Source organism: Sceloporus occidentalis, unplaced genomic scaffold (genome assembly GCF_023333645.1).
Source record: "Sceloporus occidentalis isolate IW3139 unplaced genomic scaffold, rSceOcc1.0.p SCAF_1, whole genome shotgun sequence".
Lineage (NCBI taxonomy): Eukaryota > Metazoa > Chordata > Lepidosauria > Squamata > Phrynosomatidae > Sceloporus > Sceloporus occidentalis.
In genome coordinates this window covers 228,696,201-228,714,427 of record NW_028316981.1, presented here as the reverse complement: position 1 = coordinate 228,714,427, position 18,227 = coordinate 228,696,201, and the positions used below count along the sequence as shown (strand labels likewise).

General features: G+C 38.9%; 1 protein-coding gene across 14 annotated transcripts in view; it reads right to left on the bottom strand.

The window, feature by feature from the left end:
* Positions 1–4,856: 4,856 nt before the first annotated feature.
* The window catches only part of MPDZ (multiple PDZ domain crumbs cell polarity complex component), a 138,811-nt gene continuing 125,440 nt past the window's right edge, over positions 4,857–18,227 (bottom strand). For 13 of the 14 annotated variants that reach the window (XM_089489621.1, XM_089489612.1, XM_089489668.1 and 10 more), the window contains 7 exons: positions 17,814–17,910; positions 17,667–17,710; positions 16,076–16,198; positions 14,363–14,467; positions 12,617–12,729; positions 11,558–11,681; positions 4,857–9,392 (listed from right to left, as the gene is read on the bottom strand). In XM_089489621.1, the coding sequence (XP_089345747.1) occupies positions 9,246–9,392; positions 11,558–11,681; positions 12,617–12,729; positions 14,363–14,467; positions 16,076–16,198; positions 17,667–17,710; positions 17,814–17,910 (753 nt within the window). In that variant the 3' untranslated portion in view covers positions 4,857–9,245. The remainder of the gene's footprint in view (positions 9,393–11,557; positions 11,682–12,616; positions 12,730–14,362; positions 14,468–16,075; positions 16,199–17,666; positions 17,711–17,813; positions 17,911–18,227) is intronic. The other variant, XM_089489636.1, reaches the window with a different exon arrangement.

Below are 18,227 nucleotides of genomic sequence, written 5' to 3'. Positions count from 1 at the left end.
AAAGATATTCCATATTCTCATATCTGCTTCCTCTGTATCTACTTCCAACCATTCTAAATCTATCACACGCAACAGGCCTTCTATCACATATCTCAATTGATTAGGAGATGGCAAAATATTTCTGCAGATTTCCCCCCTTGTTGCTTGAGCCAAGACAAAGTCATAGGCCAAAGTAAGATGACTTTTTTATATGCTAAAAAGGATTAGAGGAACAAGTTTGGTTCTCTACTGCTCTCTAGCGTCAATATGAAAAACTACATTCAACTCTTTGATGGAAGGCAACCCAGGCCATGGGATACACAGAACTATGTTCACCAACAATGTACTGTAGTTCCTTGCTTCTTCCCTCAAAATTCACTACATAGGATGGCCATCTCACTCTACCTAATGGTAGGGCTGGCCTTGGGGCTATAGTACCTCTTGCCTCCCACCAACAGTGAAAAGAACTTGTGCTCTTGCCTAGAAATATATCTAAACAAAAGGAAGTTGATGAATGTACACCTATCCCTTCAACCCAGATTTTAGGTGTAAAGAAGAAAAATAACTTTTCATGCTATGCAATTATATCACATATGTTTCCTTTTCAATGGCCATGGCTCCATCCTGTGGATTCCTAGGAGTTATAGTTTAGTGAAGGTATTTAGAATTCTCAGCCAGAGTGCTCCAAACTACAGACTTCCAGATTCCATAGGATGCAGCTGTGGCGATTAAAGTGGGATCTGTGACTGTTAATGTTCAGCAAATGTGGGGTGCAGGAATTCAGCATTATAAAATGACCTATGATTTACTGAATGCTTAGAATGTAACATACTATAAGTAGACTCCTCAGGATACTTGCTCAAAATAAGCTCCTTTGAATTTGGTGGCCAAAATACAATTACAAAACCACAACTATGGGGACAAACAGACAGGCCAAAATAAAGCTGCTTCAGGTCACTTTGGAGATATGCTGTTTAAATGACACACACATCTTAAGAGGCCAGAAGCTGTGCCAAAGCTGTGCCCCAGTCCTTAGGACTGGAGTGTGGCTTTGGCACAGCTTCTGGCCTATTAGGATGCATGCATCATTTAAACAACATACCTCATAGAAGGACACCTGTTGCCTGATTTTCAGACAAACCTGTTGTCTGGTTTTTGGAGCAATTATACATTTACATGAAACCGCTGGGAGAGATCATCCGGAGATACGGGGCGCGGTGTTAGTACGCTGATGACACCCACATATGTTTCTCTGTGTCTCCGACTGATGCAGTGACCAGGGATGGCATCTCTCCTCTAGATGCCTGTCTGGAGTCAGTAATGGGCTGGATGAGGGAAAACAGACTCAGCTTGAATCCAGAGAAAACGGAAGTACTGGTGATAGGTTCCCCGGGCCCAGGGATAAAGATTTGTCCACCTGTCCTGAATGGGGTCACGCTTCCCCTGAAGGACTCAGTTTGCAGTCTGGGGGGTGCTTCTGGACTCGTCGCTCCACCTTACATCTCAGGTGGATGCGACAGTCAGGAGCACTTGTTATCAGCTTCGGCTGATACGCCAGCTGCGACCCTTCCTGGGCCAGGGGGACCTTGAAACAGTGGTACATGCTCTGGTAACCTCTCGGTTGGATTTCTGTAACACGCTCTACATGGGGCAACCCTTGTACCAAACCCAGAAGCTTCAATTAGTGCAGAATATGCCAGCTAGGTTAGTCACTGGATGCCCCAGGACTAACCACATAACACCTATTCTGCAAGATTTTCATTGGCTGCTCATTCGCTTCCGAGCCCAATACAAGGTGTTGGTTATTACCTATAAAGCCCTAAATGGCTTGGGCCCAGAGTACTTGGAGGACCGCCTCTCCCCATATAATCCGCCCTGCACTCTCAGATCGGCCGGGAAGCAATTGTTGAGGGTTCCTGATATGAAGTACACTGTGACTGCACAGAGGGCGTTTTCCAACTCTGCCCCGCAGCTTTGGAACTCTCTTCCCGGCGAGCTCCGCTCGGTTATCTCCCTTGACCTGTTCAGAAAGAAGCTGAAGACCTACCTCTTCCAACAGGCTTTCCCCTAGGCGTTGTGATATCTGATCTCTCCCCGTTACACTAGCACTTTTAAGCTAGTTATTGTTGTGGTTTTTAATGTTTGTAATTTTTATCTTGTTTTTAAAAATTTGATGTATTTGTTTGAAATTTTATAATGTAGATACTGTTGCAAATTGTACATTGTTTAGTACCTCTAACCTGCTTTGATCTCCTTGGAAAAGCGGGCTATAAATAAACAGTACTATTATTATTATTATTATTATTATTATTATTATTTTGAGGACCATTTGAACAACTACTTCTTTTCTCAATAGTGGCAGGGGTTTCAGAATGCTTAAACAGTATTTGCATACTCTTACACAGATGTCCTAAAGTGTCTTGAGAAGGCATTCTTGATGTTCTTTTGTTAGCATGGAGCTCTTTGTGTTTTTTCAGTTCAAATGCCATGTCAGCTAGCAAGGCACAGGCATGTGATCATACAAAAAGAAGAATACCTGATAAGAAACTTCAACAATAAAACTATCACACCCAACGTGCAACTCTGTACAAAAGACAAAATGTTTCTCACTGCAATATGATTTTCTTGAAAGTGCACCAATCCAGCAGCAATATGATAATACTCAATTCTAGCTCTCCTTCCCATCTGATTCTAAGGAAACTGTCTCTGTACTGAACCAATGTCTGTTGTCAGTAATGGACTAGATGAGGGCAAATCCAGACAAGACAGAGGTGCTCCAGGGCAGTCAAAAGTCAGATCAGGGAATAGTGGCTCCATTTGTGCTGTTTGGAGTTATACTCCTCCTGAAATCTCAGACTTGTAGCTTGGATGTTCTCCTGGATTCAACTCTTAGTGCCCAGGTTTCAGCAATGACCAGGGGTGCATTTACACAGCTGCACCCATTTCTTGAGACATCAGATCTGGCTACAGTGACACATGTCTTGATTACATCCTGTTTGGATTATTGTAACACACGTGGGGCTATCCTTGGAAACTGTTTAGAGACTTGAGTGGGTCCCAAATGCTGTCGTCAGAATGCTGACTGGGGCCAGATATAGGGAGCATATAATTTTAAAAACAGCTTCACCAGTTACCAGTTTGCTTCCATGCACAATTCAAAGTCCTTCACAACATAGGTCCAGAATATCTGAAAGACTACATTATCCCATACAAACTTAGCAGATTTGGTTTAATTGTACCATTTTACTCTAAACTTTCATTTGCTGCTGTTTCTTAAACAGTAACGATTGCTCAGATAGAGGTAAGGAAACACTACCTATGGCATAAAAAAGAGTTATGCAATCCCTGAGTATCTGTAAGTATCTGGAACAAATGTTTGGATTCATGAAATGGCACATTGCCACCCATTGACAGGTGGCAGTAAAACTGGCTTTTTTGACAACCATTGGCAAACGAGTGAAAGGAACATGTAAACCATAGTGGTGTTTCTGATGGCACCCAGCAATGATATTAGCATGTGATGAGATGGCATCACCCAAGAATTATACTGTACATGTTTGAGTAGGTGGTGGGAACTGTAACTATCACACCACTTGCCAAAGGAAGCATTACCAAAATAAATTGAATGGGGGTGGGGTGTAATCTGATTCCTCCCCCAAATGAAAGTCCATTTTTTAGGAAGAACTTTCAGCTCAAACAGCAAACTTGGAATTAGGAAACACTGATGTATAGGACCTAGCTTTACATCTGAAACTACAGACTAATTTCTGAGAACAAAGGCTTGATTTGTACTGAATTAAAGTAGTATGAGCTCAGCAAATTAATATTCCATATTGATTAATTTTGGTTTTTAACCAAACTAGCTTTGGGAAAAATTGTTACAGGGGTGTGCTAAGATGCTCCAGTTCAAGACAACCACTGGTATTATATCTACTCCCTGCTTTGATGGATATATCACTTTATTAGTTTACAACATGATTTTCAGTTTCACACGCTGCAGCAAATCACCTGAGCTCTGGTGGACAAAACTGCACTTCTAACATGCAGAGGATGGTGGATAGCCTGCTTATGTAAGAGGTTTCCTGCTATAAAAAGAATTAATGAAACAAACAAATGTGAGAAGTCAGTGGGTACGTCATGTATTTCATTACTTTCATGAAAGATCCAAAATGTACTCATCTTGTGTTTCATTCAGAGATTCTTCCCTTGCCAATTGCTGTTAGTGGAACAGACATGCCAAGCAGTGTCACCTACATAATGAGCAGCTTTCAAACATTATGGCTCCATCACAGCATTACTATGCACCAAAGCTTGTTGTCAGAAGTTATCAACAGAATGGCTACAACATGACTACTTGCGTCCTTTATGGCTTGTGAATATGGAACTTATTCAGAAATTATGAAGTGTCCCATCAAATTACTTGGGGTGGCTTGGATTAAACTTTCATTTTTAAAAAAGGACTACAGCTTCATGCTGACAGGCATTTCTGGGAACTGTAGTCTAAAAAGATATCTTGTCAAACTTTGAATGCATTATGTGCTTGTCATTCTTTTATTCAATTTACTTCTATATTTAGTAGATTCATAATGTTAAAACCATCCATCACTAATTGGATATCTTTTATCTTAAACAGATGCTCAGGATTAGAAAATTAAAAGAGTAAATGTGTAATTATTGTAGGTTTGTCTTCAGCAGTCATTTCTGGTAGCCATGATTACCATTACCTCCAAAAGACTGAGGAAAACTGTCCACTGTACATAGAACTAATTATTGGTTAAGCAAGCTAGGCCGAATTGCCATCACAGCCCTTCCAAAGGTCAGAAAAAACAACTCCATAATAATATACCAAGACACCTGAAATTTCATTTGTTCACCACAGATAGATTCACATTTATTAAACTAATTTTGCATTTAGACACATTGGTAGTAATAAAATATCTGTACACTACATCTGTTACAAATATAGAAGATATTTCAAGTGGTTGCACATATTGTAAGGTAGGTATAACACATTCTAAGGTTGTTAGTGCGTACAAGACAGTAATTCAACACTGATTGCTTCCAGTTACTGTATTTTATGGGGGCTAGCCCATGAGACATCCGTAATTAATTACTTACACCAAGGACTTCATTTTAATTAAGTTTTTCATAACTACCAGATTTCTCAAAATATCTCAAGATACTTCCTAAACTCTATTTCCCCCTCTTTCTGAGGAAAAGCTACTTGTGCCTCTCATATTCTTCTAAGAGGCTTGTTTGTCTTTACATTTCTTCTTCCATTAAACATCAACCATTAAATACCACCGATAGCTTCTTATACTTTCTTGAAAGTTTGCAAAGCAATCATGACCTCAAGAAAACACCAGGAAACAGATGGAAAAAATTGTTCTTTAGGTGGATGAAAAATCTTACTTTTCTATGACATTTTTAAAGAGAGGGTGCATCAAAAGACTTGACATCAATCTTAAACTTTTCTCCATTGCAATGCTCTAAGGAGATAGTACACATTTGGTTAACCTAATTTTGCTGTAAGTTGTACTGCCTTATGAAATTCTAGGACACAGTAAATGTTCTCCAGTGACCATTTCAAGTATGAAAAGGGGAATTTGGGGATGGCCAAAATGTTTCCTGGAAGACCTTAGCTTTTCTCAAGCACCGGTTAAGTGTTTTTATAGCTAGAACAGACTTTCACTAATGGCTAACAAAGGTACCTCAGCATGAGGGCAGTGGTATCTCAACAAACATTACCTTCATTCCAAAGAAACTTCCATTGCTCTAAAACCACACATAGTATAACCCAATGGGATATATCATGATTTTCATGAAGAAGGCAAATGGAACATTTCAAACAAAATGTGATCCAAACGGTAAGTCGTCAAAAGTGTGAAAAGGCTTGGCATGTATGGGGTGGATAGGAAAAGGAGCTGTGGCTCTTTTTCAATATACTTTCTTCTGTGGTATTCTCCCTCAAAACTCCCATGATAACCTACTTGCTAACTCTGAAAACGGGGTACATATCACAGGAAGAAGAAATGTTCACAAAATGGGTTCTCACATCCTGGTTTGGCTTGGTCTTGTGAAATTTAAACTTTTCAGGCAGGAACAAATTAGGAGGTAGGCAGAATAAAAGAAGATATAGAAGGCTGTGTGATGGCAGTAGAAGACTGCTCTGTGGGGCAGAGTGGTTAAAAAAGAAGTGAATGAAAATTATATGCAGGTTAAAAGAGTAAACACACTTAGAAGACAGAGTGACAATGCAATCCTATAAATGCCTACTCAGAAGTAAGCCTTAACAGGACCTTCTATTTAGGTGTATATAGGATTACAGCTTTGGTCCATCTGCCTGAGTGAATATACTTAGGATGTTGCTAGCAGCAGCTTTTGCTTCTCCTTGGCCACTCTCTGAATACTATGTATTGGCAGCTGCTATTGTCAGCTGTAAGGTATTTTTGTTCCTTGTTTCCCTTCAACATTACAGTGCTACTCTTTGGATATTTCTCACTCATATACTTCTAAGGACAATGAACCCTAGAGTTTGGTATTTTTAAAATATGCACAAAGTTATTCCCTATACCAGTGATCACAAAAACAGTTTAACATCGACTTATGCAAAAGCTAGCCCTAGCCCTGTTGTTACATCCATCATTCTTCTGATTTGGAGTGACAGTTTGAACAGGAGAGCTTCCCTTCACTCAGAGATTCCCCATATGATCAGAGTTCTTGACTGTGTGGAGAAGCTCCATTATAGATGATGTTGTCATCTTCAGAGTGTTGCTTGAGAAAGGTGGAGAGTGATCATGGTAAGAGGGAGACTAGTATGCTCCTCATGTGCTGATATTAACCATTTTTATGACCATCTGAATTAAAGTACTAGACATGAACAAAAGCAAACAGCTGACCTCAAACAATGGCAATGAGGGATATTTGGGGACATTTATCCATATCAACCATACAAATAAATACACTGTTATGAGGAATAAACCTTCACAGAAAGAAATTACTATGATTACTACAGTGATAAGCAACAGCAAATCAACCTTTTGCTGTATGTTCAGGTATACATCAGCAGGCACAGACAGCTCTATAAAATTTGTCCCAGATTTGCTCTCTCAGTTCCTCTTGGCTGCTGGCAACAGTGATAACAATGCTTTTTGGGTTATATTCCAAAACTACTGCTTAATTTTACAGCTATCTCCTGAATTGCATTCACAATTTCTTAGATAAACTATGACAGTGAAAGCATGAAATCATGGCTGGGGGCTGGCTATATTTCCTGGAGAATCCTGAGAGGTAATTCCAAGAAGTAACTTTTCCAAACTCTACTTGGAGATGACTTAATCGATGTATCCCTCTCCCTAAGATATCCCTAACTTGACACCATATTGCTAACCCAAATTTTTGTTTTTTGTTTTTTCTAGCATTCAAAAATTTAAGACCTGAATGGAGAGAAATGTATGAATCTTGATACATTTTACAGAACAAAGCAAAACAAAATTCTTCCCCATTTGTGCTGGCCAAATTCATTCAGTTTAGCAGCTCTCAGCCTGGAAAGCACCAGGTAATATATGCCTGCCATATAAAAGAGAAGGCAATCCTAATTCAGTCCTAATAGCCAAGGAGTCAAGTCCAGATTTCTAAGAGTTTAACACCTCCAGCTTAAAGTTTGGATGGATAAATCAACCAGTTTGAGTTTCTACCACAGATGAAGCAATTTGCAAATGCTGGTAAATTCCTGTCCCCCAAAATCTTGAAATGGAAGTTTTTTCATCCACGTCTATTTCAAGGAGTCACAAGAATAGAACTCACAACATAAAGTCAACAAGGTGACTGGAGCTCATATATGATCCAGTGATAGTTCAGTGGTGGAAGTTTCAGTTGCAGTGTAGATATCTTGCCCAAAGGAAGGTCAAAATTCTATCCTTGGGATTTCTATTTCAAGGATTCCAGACACACTTTCACACATACTTTCTTATATAGAGGCTTCCAAATGTGACAAACCAGAAGCCAAATTGATATAGTTAGGTACATAAAATTATTTAAAATATCTTTACATTTACCTTCTAGAATCTCTGTCAACATTTCCAAAGTTTCCTTTGCAACCCTTGATATCTGCTTGAGTTTGGTTCCAGGAGTCCCTGTGGATACCAAAATCAGTGTATGCTGAAATCCCACTATATACAGTGGGATGCAAATCTAATTATATATAACGGGATACATATCCCATTATATACAACAAAATTGTGTCCCTTGTATAAAACGACAAAATCAAGGTTTGCTTTTTGAAATTTATATATTTTTAGATATTTTCTAGACATGGTTGGTTGAATCCGTGGATAAGAAATCCATGGATATGGAGGGCCAACTGTACTGGCATTTTTAAATGTATTTTTAAAGAAAGGATTTAGGATCAAAATTTCCACCAAAAGCTATCATGATTATGTATCTGTATCTGTCCATGTATGGATACATCTGTGTAATAATTATCATCCACTCCTGTGGGGAATACAAGACACAATGCAAATAGGAAAATCTGCTTTGCAGCTGTGACCTTGCATGGCCTGGCTATCACTGCCAGAAACTGTACAGAGAAGTAAGAAGAGGTGACCTATATCCCTGGGATCTGTTTAATAGAGAGGCATTGCTTGCACATTTATCCCATCCAAAGATGGATCTTTTGCTGCTAGTGAATACAAAGATCAATAATTCTGTTGAATTATAGTTTTCATGAATGCTGAGCAAACATCTAAAATCTTTTTCTTTAAAATATTGTTCTCAATCAAAATGATTACAGAAAAGAGTTTGGAATTTTACATTCCACTGCTGGGTATACAGTTATTAACAACAGCAGTAAAATGTAATCAGGATGATCAATTCGTGCTTTTAAAACTTCTGTCTGTTAATTCAACACTGATTATCTAATGTTATGTATTTTTGGAATTCCAGAATAGAACTCTGAACAATCATGTGATTCCAAATTATCAAAATAGCCTTATCTTTTTCTTTTGTCCTCTTATTTTGTTTTGTTCTCTCTCTTGTTCCACAGGTCTCCTTTCACGGTCCTACACTACATAACCAATCTTTGTAATCCAACGGCAAGAAAATATTTCTACTGTGTATAAAAATAAGATCATTTGTTATTTTTTTCACCCATGGTGTAGAACAGCCTGACAACTTGCATTTGCAAGAGACCTACATAAACATGTCCATTCTCTTTCCTACACAGAATGTGGACAGAGTAATTGTGCTGACCTCTTCGGGTAGAGTGTTCAAGACAAAACAGTCAATGTCACAGTTCCCTTTGTCCTTTTCAGAATAGACACAGCTTCTTCATGAGTGACCCCTTCCAAACTCTGCCCATTGACAGCGATGATCTGATCCCCTCTCTTCAGGCGTCCATCTTCTGCAGCAGCACCCTGCAAATGACAAATGAACCAAGTACTAACTTGTGCCTACAATATCCTGCAGGAACTTGAGTGGAAACTTTTTTGCATTCAACACAGAAAGCTCTCTATCAAAGATAGGTTCATATGTTTTACCTCCCTGCCCACATAAATAAAGCAGAAAGGCTCAGCATTCCTATGCTTCCAACTTGTGATCATTCTGTTTTCCTCAAATGCTAAATGTATCTGCAGGCCTCAAGTACATACAGAAATGTATGATGATATTGCACTCATTAAAGAAAAGCAGACCTCAACCTTATCAGGACCTGAATCTCATTGCCCTGGTTGCTCTGTTCCTACCCTAATATTTTGCAATGAATGGCACTTTGGGGAGCTTACCATGAAAATCCATTGTAGCTAAGGAGTAAGAGCTATCCTTGAATGACAAGGGATCACATGCTTTTTAAGAAGGTATTTCCTACTGGGCCCATTTCCTCCTCAATGCTTCCTCCTTGCCTAGGAAAGCTCCTCCATCTTTCGACTATTATACTTCTTTGTGCCTTTCCTCTTTTTTCTTTAGTTCATGCTACCATTGATATATCCCCAAAAATATCATTATCAATTAGGTTATCACTGAGAGGCATGCATGCATTGCCTTTCCCTCTCCCTTAATTTTGCTTTTGAGTTTATCTGTACTGGTCTTTATTTGGTGCTATCTTACAACCTCCACTTCTTTACTTCAACATTTTGTCAAATGTTCCTGCTTATTAAGGCATACGTATTTAAAATGTAATGCTAGCTTTTCACAAAGCCACTCTTGAATATACAAGCAAATAAACAGGAAGGGGAGATAGTGCAGGTCATCACACAAGCATGATTTACATGGATGCTGAAGAGAAGGTTTGGACAAGCAGGAGGTGCATGCAGGCTAAAATAACCTGAGAATGAAAAGTACAATCAGCCCTCCATATCCACAAATTCCTAATCCACAGATTCAAGGATCCATAACTTGAAAATATTAAAGAATATATATATATTCTGAAAAACAAAGCTTGATTTTGCCATTTTATATAAGGGACACCATTTCACTACATCATTGCATATAATGAGACTTGAGCATCCATGGATTTTGATATCCACAGGAGGTCATAGAACCAAACCTCAGCAAATACTGAGGGCCCACTGTACGAAATGCACAGCAGACAGGAGTAACATGTTTAAAAAAGAACCTATACATAAATCAGAACATAAAATTTGGGTAAATGAATCAATGAGGACAGTAGATTTAATGAAAAACAGAGGGTGCAAACATGTTTGTAACACATCATCCAATAATCCATTGATCATGTGCCTTTTAGAGGGATGGAAACGTGCCGTATGAAATGGCACATTGGATCAAATAAAGACAAGGGCATAGGTGCTGCAGAAGGAATGGTATTGCCTTGCTCAAAATGGTTGGCATCTATAATGCAGGCTTGCATTATGAACTGGCACCAGCAAGTGATTGCAGCACATGTTCACACTCCTGTGAGGAACTGTGGGGGATACTGGGGCAGCACCTGTGGTTTCAAGGATTTGTAGACTTGGAGTAGGAGCAGCCCTGTTAGGGTTGGCTTCTATCCTTTCTTCCATATCCCCCTCTGAACATTCATCATCAGTAATCCTGCCCACAGCAGAGGTTAAATCCTCTATTTGTCATTGTTATTGTATAGAAATTGTCTTCAAGACCTCTGCTGTTGCAAGGTCAGAAGCACAAGGAAGGACCATTTCAATATGAATAAATTCAACAGCTTTGTTAGCATAGGTGACTCTGAGGGAAACATTTAAGAAAAAGAGAAGAAAAAATGAGAAAAGAGGCGGAGGAAAATGCAAGGGGGAAAGATAATGTGGGGAATGGCTAATGGCTCTTTTTTAAAATAGGAATTTAAGGTAAGAGAAAGAAGCAGATTTAAACTGAAGAAGTAAGGTCAGAGAAAGTGGAAGAGATGGAAATATGACCTTCCCTGGGTAAGGCAAGAACTGAAGCATGACGAAATGAGGACCAATTGAGGTTCATTTTAAAATAACATGTTATCTTGCCTTACTTAACAGAAGTTAACCCATTCATATATGGCTCCTTCTCTGCTTGCTGAGAAGGGACATGTCTGTATCTCAAATGATAATGCTGGACAGTATGAACCTTCTGATTTTGCTCTTACCTTTGCAAACACTGTCTTAACATAAATGGGTAGATCTCCATGAGGACTTCCATACCCGCCAACAATACTAAAACCTAAGCCATCTGGTCCTCGATCCAGAGTGATGGTTTTATACTGCGGAGGTCTGTAATATAGGGGAGAGGAAAGTGAGTTATCTTTCTTTGGTGCTTGAAGCCGGGCAGCCGTCACATCTTACTAGTTCAAGTTCTTATCGAGAAAGGCAAATCCCAGGTTCTCATAAAGCTAGAAACGTGGATATTCGCTACTATTGCCTTTAAATTTCCACACACAATGAATGGCACATTATTGCCACATCTTAGAGAGGCATGGTACTTGAAGAAACAGAAGTTCTTGAAGAACTCATGGCTTGAAACTACATAAGGAAGCACAATTCCATTTCTAGCTAAGGAGCAGGAACTGCCCCTGAATGACAAGGGATCACACGTGTTCTTGAAGAAGGTAGGAAATACCACATGAGTTACTGAAGAAGGTAGGAAATACCTTCTTAAAAAACATGTGATCCCTTGTCATTCAGGGATAGCTCCTGCTCCTTAGCTAGAATGGGTGTTCTTGGTTAGTTCCCCAAAGTTCACAGACTTTCCGGGAAATGAGATGGTGGATCAACATCCAATGTAAGGGAAGGATTTAAATACAGTTTGCAGAAATGGAACTGTGGTTCCTTATATAGTTTCAAGCCATGAGTTCAAACATACTCCTCCACACCCATAATCAAATATGGGAGACCAACACATTGGTGGATGGCAAGTTCCATGTCAGTGCAGCACTAAATCCACTCCAGGTTTTAGTCTGGACAGAAAAGCAACTTCTCCAAGGTGTTGAATAGAATATCCAGAATAGATTGAGCACCTTATATGGCCCTTTAATGAAAATATGGAGTGGATTCACTGTTCCGCTGACATAAAAGTTAAAGTCACAATTGGACTCAAGTCCAGAAAACATTGCCCACTGTCATATAGGACTGTACTTATTTTAAATAAGTTTGCTTGTTGGAAATTTAAAACAAATCACATTCAAAGAGATTTTTTAAAATGTACTCACCCTAAATCATCTTGAAATATGCTGCTTGATGTCAGTCCTGCAAATGAAAGACTAGATGTTGGTGGATCTTGCTGCTGGCTGGTTATAACACTGACATCTCCACCAGCTACAACCTGCAGGTTCATAAAGGAATTGTGTGCAAAGATTATTAAGTGAAACAGAATGTGGAATGGAATTCTACAGACCAAATAGCCCATTCCCCAGCTTTGCATTACTTTATTTTTAAAATTAATACAATACAACCCAGGAATCTTCAGGACAAATAACTGCAGTTTCACTTACCTTGCATCTGAAAAAAAAGGTCTCTCTAAGTATCTGGAGGTCCTGTATAATGACTCTATAGTCACCTTCACCAGAAATATAGGGTTCACCATTATCCATGATTTTCACTATCCACAGTAAGTCTAGGAATGTACTTCCCATGGACACAGAGGCAATACTAAACATACTTGGATCTGTGAGTCACAAAAATGAGACAGACCCCTGACTCCTCTGTTTAGATACACAAAGATATTGCTACAAAAAGGGAGTGTTTACTCTTTCCCCCTTGCAGTTCTGCATGCTTTGCTTCTCCAGTCCATCAGTCCTCAAATAATACATCTGAATCCAGCAACGGAACCAACACCAAAAGCCTCTTAATTGAACATTCCAATTTCCTGTTTTCTCCATCCCTACACTTAGGGTTGGAATGTTGTCTTTTGCTTGTTCAGTATGTTACTTCAAGCATTTTACAAATTTCTTCAACCATACCTCTTTTTAAACTAGTTTTAAAAAAATTATTTGGAATACTGCTCCAGGGCACTCGTGAGGAAATAGTTATTTGACTTTCACTAGGGTCAGCCAGGCCAGTGCTGTGCTCAGCCTCTCTAACTGAAATCAGGACAGAAAGAACTTGATGCTTGAGAACAGGTTGTATATCTGACCAGAATGGAAGGAATTCTGTTGCACAGCAAACTCACTACCTTGGACATTAATCCAACCACTAGTCCCAACTAAAGTAGACCCACTGAATTAATTGCTGGAGAATAAATCAACAATAAATCCAATTGATTTAATGAGTCTATTCTAGTTGGGACCAGGAAACAGTTTCAGGCCTGGGTATCCCATGCTCTATGCAGAATAAAGCCAATAGGACCCATGTTTCTTTTTTGATCCATGCTTTTCAGAACACTTTTTTATGGCAGTGGTACCTTGACTGCCTGTGAACTACAGGCCACAAATGTGACAAAATGAAATTATTTTGGCAGCCATAAGCATCTCTGGAACATAAGCATTTTACTTGTAAAAGGTGTTTTAAAAATATTTGTATGACAGCTGATCACATGGTGAACACACAGATTTTTACAGACAGGACTGGACGACTGCTTTTCTGTTTAAAAGAGGCCTACCCGTCTCAACCATATGAACATCTTGCAATTACTTCTATTTGCATTCAGAGTTCTCCCCCCACTTCTGCACTTCACTGCCTATAACTGTAGCCCAAAGCCAGCTTCAAAGACATACTGATTACAAACCTCTGTTTTACTGGGAAAGGACAACAAAGTATTGTGGTTTCTAGTATAAATCGTAAGACAAAGAAAATGCATCCAAAAAAACTATGGCCATCAAATTCTCCTCTAAACCTCATTGGTTATAATCACTTTTTATTTCCACAAGTTGAAAATAAAAGTTGATTCTGTTTTCTGAAGATCAATGAAGGCATGTTGCTGCTGCTGCTACTACTACTACTACTACTACTACTATTACCTGTATTTCAATTGTGCCCAAAGCATTTTTCAGCAAACTGACAGCCTGGGAATGAGTCATGCCTTCTGTAGACGTTCCACAAATGCTAACAATTCTGTCTCCAACCTGGAAAATAACAAAGGAAGGTTAAGGGAAAAGAGAAATCAGATATCAACACCAAGTTTCCATTTCAAAGGCAATTGTTTTAACAAGTTTTCTCCCCATTTCAAGGCAGGCCTGAGAGCACTTACTTAGCTGCTGGCTTTCAAAATCATCATACTTCCACATTATGCACTGCTGGACATTTGCTAAATGATTACAATTTGGGAAGTGTTCAGTAACTCTACAACTGCATAACAGCTGAGATTCTGCTGTTTTGGAACAAATGCTCATCTATGCAAAGGAACCTTTTGGGAAAAGTCCCCCCAAAACAAACAGTTACATATAATTCTTGGGAGTTTATCAGACAAGGAAATGTGAAGTATAATCCAATGGCAATCTGAACGCAATCATGGGGTTTCATGTTATTGCGTGAGAGGTGATCACACGCAATTTCGGGCAATGGCAAGCTATTTTCGGGCAATGGGAAGTTAGTTCAAATGCAATTCAAATTCACGTAAATTTGATGAACTAGTGAATTCACATGAATGCATTCTGGCCCCAACTTTCTTTTCTTTCGAAATTAAGAGAAATTCTTCCCGTGTGATAAACTCCTTGGTAAAACCAATGATAAGATAGTAGCCAACGATATAGTAATTGTGTGTAAGGTAGAATCAAGAAAAGAGCCTTGCCTGAAGTGGGATGTGTACCTCTATTCTGTGAGCAAGGTGTCACTGTGGTCCAGTATTTCCACTTTGAATTCTCACTCGAGTGTCTATCATGTCTTAGGTCACTGAACTATCAAGCAGCTGTTCGTTATTAAACTAAAACTAGCTACAATGGAAATAATCCCTTTCAAAATATCAAATATGTTTCAGTATTAGTTGTTGTTGTGTGCCTCCAAGTCATTTCCAACTTATGGCCACCCTAAGGCAAACCTACCATCTTTTTTTTCAACCAAAATTTCTTCCAGGAGAGGAGTTTTCTTTGCCTTTCTCTGAGTCTGAGACTTGTTACTAGCCCAAGGTCACCCAGTGGTTTCCCCATGGCTGAGCAAGGATTTGAACCCTGGTCTTCAGAGTTAAATGCGCAAAACCCTACACTATGCTGGCTCTCCTTTCAGTATGCTGGGACTAAATTATAAACAATGCAGCAAGCAAAAAGACTTGCTATGAACTGATAATAATATTCAGTTTCTCCAGACCTTTCTGAAGTTTTGCAGACTACTTATGACTTACAAAGATTTGCCTACATACATGTGGATTTGGAGGGCCACTTTCAACACCTCCTGACCCCATGTCAGCTACCACTAGTTTCTATGATTGAAACTGAACCAGTAATTTTGAGGTGTCAGGGAGTTGGAGGAAGCCTGAAATAATATTTAGACATGAAACTGGAGGCTTTTTCAATCCAAACAATTGAGAAAATTTGAGCAATTAAAACATATATATTTGAGGTAGAAGCCCTGGTGCTTCTAGGGTTGCACAGTGCTTTCTCACATGCAGCCTACAGGCCACACAATGCCCACTTTTCTGCTAAGATGACTTTTCTTATGTGGTTAACAAGCAGAAAAAAACTACATTATTTCCACTAGCTATTTCAAGCTAAAACATTTATTTTGTTATTTCTTCTTACCCGCAGTTTCTGAGTTTGTGCTGCAACTCCATTGGGATGCATCATTGCTATAAAAATGGGAACATCTCCAAGTGGGCTTCCTACTCCTCCTGCAATACTAACTCCCAGAGAATCTGATGGGCCCTGTAGAAGAAAATAGAAATAGCAGCAAACAATAAGGGGGTGGCGGTTGATATCAATTATACTTTGTGCTCAGTCATTTTGGATGAGTTTTATACCACAGCTGATGAACTTTGGGAGATAATAATGTCAGATAACAGCTGATGACTTCAGGTGCCAGCACTTTGACTTTCCACACAGAAACACAATAGTGAACATTTTGGGCATCTTGCAATCTCTGAGGAGGCCAGCAGCAAGCTTCACAGATAGCCAGGCTTTTATTTTGCAGCCTGCTAAGTGTTCTTCCAGCTTTTACCAGAAGAACTCTTAGTGGCAAACCTAGCTTACAAGTCAGAAGAAGAAGGTATTCTAGAAAAAAAACCATAGGCTACAAAACAGAGAAACAGTGAGGAAGAGAAAGAGGTTTTCTAGATTCTATATATAGGTATTGAAAATAGAAACAGGTGATAGTGGTGGTGAACTATCACATCAACCTTTATGGTGTGCATAATGAATAATGTCATACCTCTTTATGTCTAGGAATGGAAAGAAGATCAATCCATTTACAGAATGGGCATCCCAATCTTCAAAAGATTAGCACCTCTATGATTTCCACTAAGACAGTGGTCCCCAAACTGTGCCCTTTAACAGATTTTGGACTTCAGCTCCCAGAAGTCTCAGCCATGTTGGCCAATAGTTTGGGATTCTAGAAGTTGAAGTCCAAAATCCCTTAAAGGGCACAGTTTGTGGACCACTGCACTAAGACACCAGAGCTTGAAAAATTACTATAGGTAATTTATAGCCACAATGACCACTAATTGGGGAATTCTGGAAGATGAGGCCCAAAAATTAATGTTTCAAAGCTCTGGAAATACTCAGACAACAAGTCATTTAATCCTCACATTAACCCTACCTGGTTGATTTTTTAAAAATCCTGTAGCAAATATTTTGTCTGCCTTCACTACATATTTGTAATTCATCCAACTATCATAAGAAAAGGAAGTAGTAAATATGTAAATAAAAACAGTCCCACCTATGAATACACTGTCATCTGAAACATCAAAACCTTTGCAGTGGAAGTCAACGGTGCTATAGGTGTACAAAGAAAACTATGCTCCCTCTAGTGTATTTTTGCATGAATAATGTTCAATTAAGTATTTACATCTGCTTTTGTTCCAGAGAATCTGAGACACAACAAGTAAACTGAGTCTTTCTCAAATTTAGCTTTTGGAAAACACTATTTATTCCAGTTTTAAACAATTAATTGGTCAAATGTTTACTTTCCCTACTAATTAGTAACAAAACATCTGGTGTGATGTGCTTTTAAGTCAACTATGGTGACCCTATCATAGAGTTTTCTAAGAAAGATTTGCTCAAAGGATGTTTGCCCTTGCCTTCCTTTGAGGCTGAGAGAACATGACTTGCCTAGGATCACCCAGTAGGTAATATCCAGTTTTCTCTAGCATGATACAAACTTCTTTATTCTACTTGCCTTTTTGATTTCAACTGTTCTTAATCCTTGTATTTCAGATGCCACTGTTAAAAAGAAAGAATTGTGTAAGTGACAGAAACTGAGTACCTAGAAAATGCTTTAAAAATCCTGTGTTCTGAGCGCACATCCCTACTGGTTGAAACTTACAGGAATTCTTCTTCAGAGTGTTTTCATAACTTTCACTTGCATTAAATCCAGAACCTGGGAAACTAAAGGATGACAGGCTGCCACTTCCTTCGCTGACCTTATAGAGAGACATCAATGAGAATTACTCCTAGATCCTTGTTTTCCTTCTTCACAAATTTCTACCAATATTATCACACATTTTTGTTAATTTTTAAATAAACAACGTATTTCTTTGATTATGCTTGTCAGTTGAACTCAAGGGTATGGTCTCTTAAGGAGCAGAAGCACAAGTACAGACCTGGAATTCTAACTGTTTGCTGTATATAGTGGTAGTGAGAGTGTGTGAGAAATTGTTTGGCTTGATGTAAAATATTGTACACTAGAACAAGTAAAGTACTTCTGGGGGGGAAAGAACTCCTAGTTCTATGCACTTGT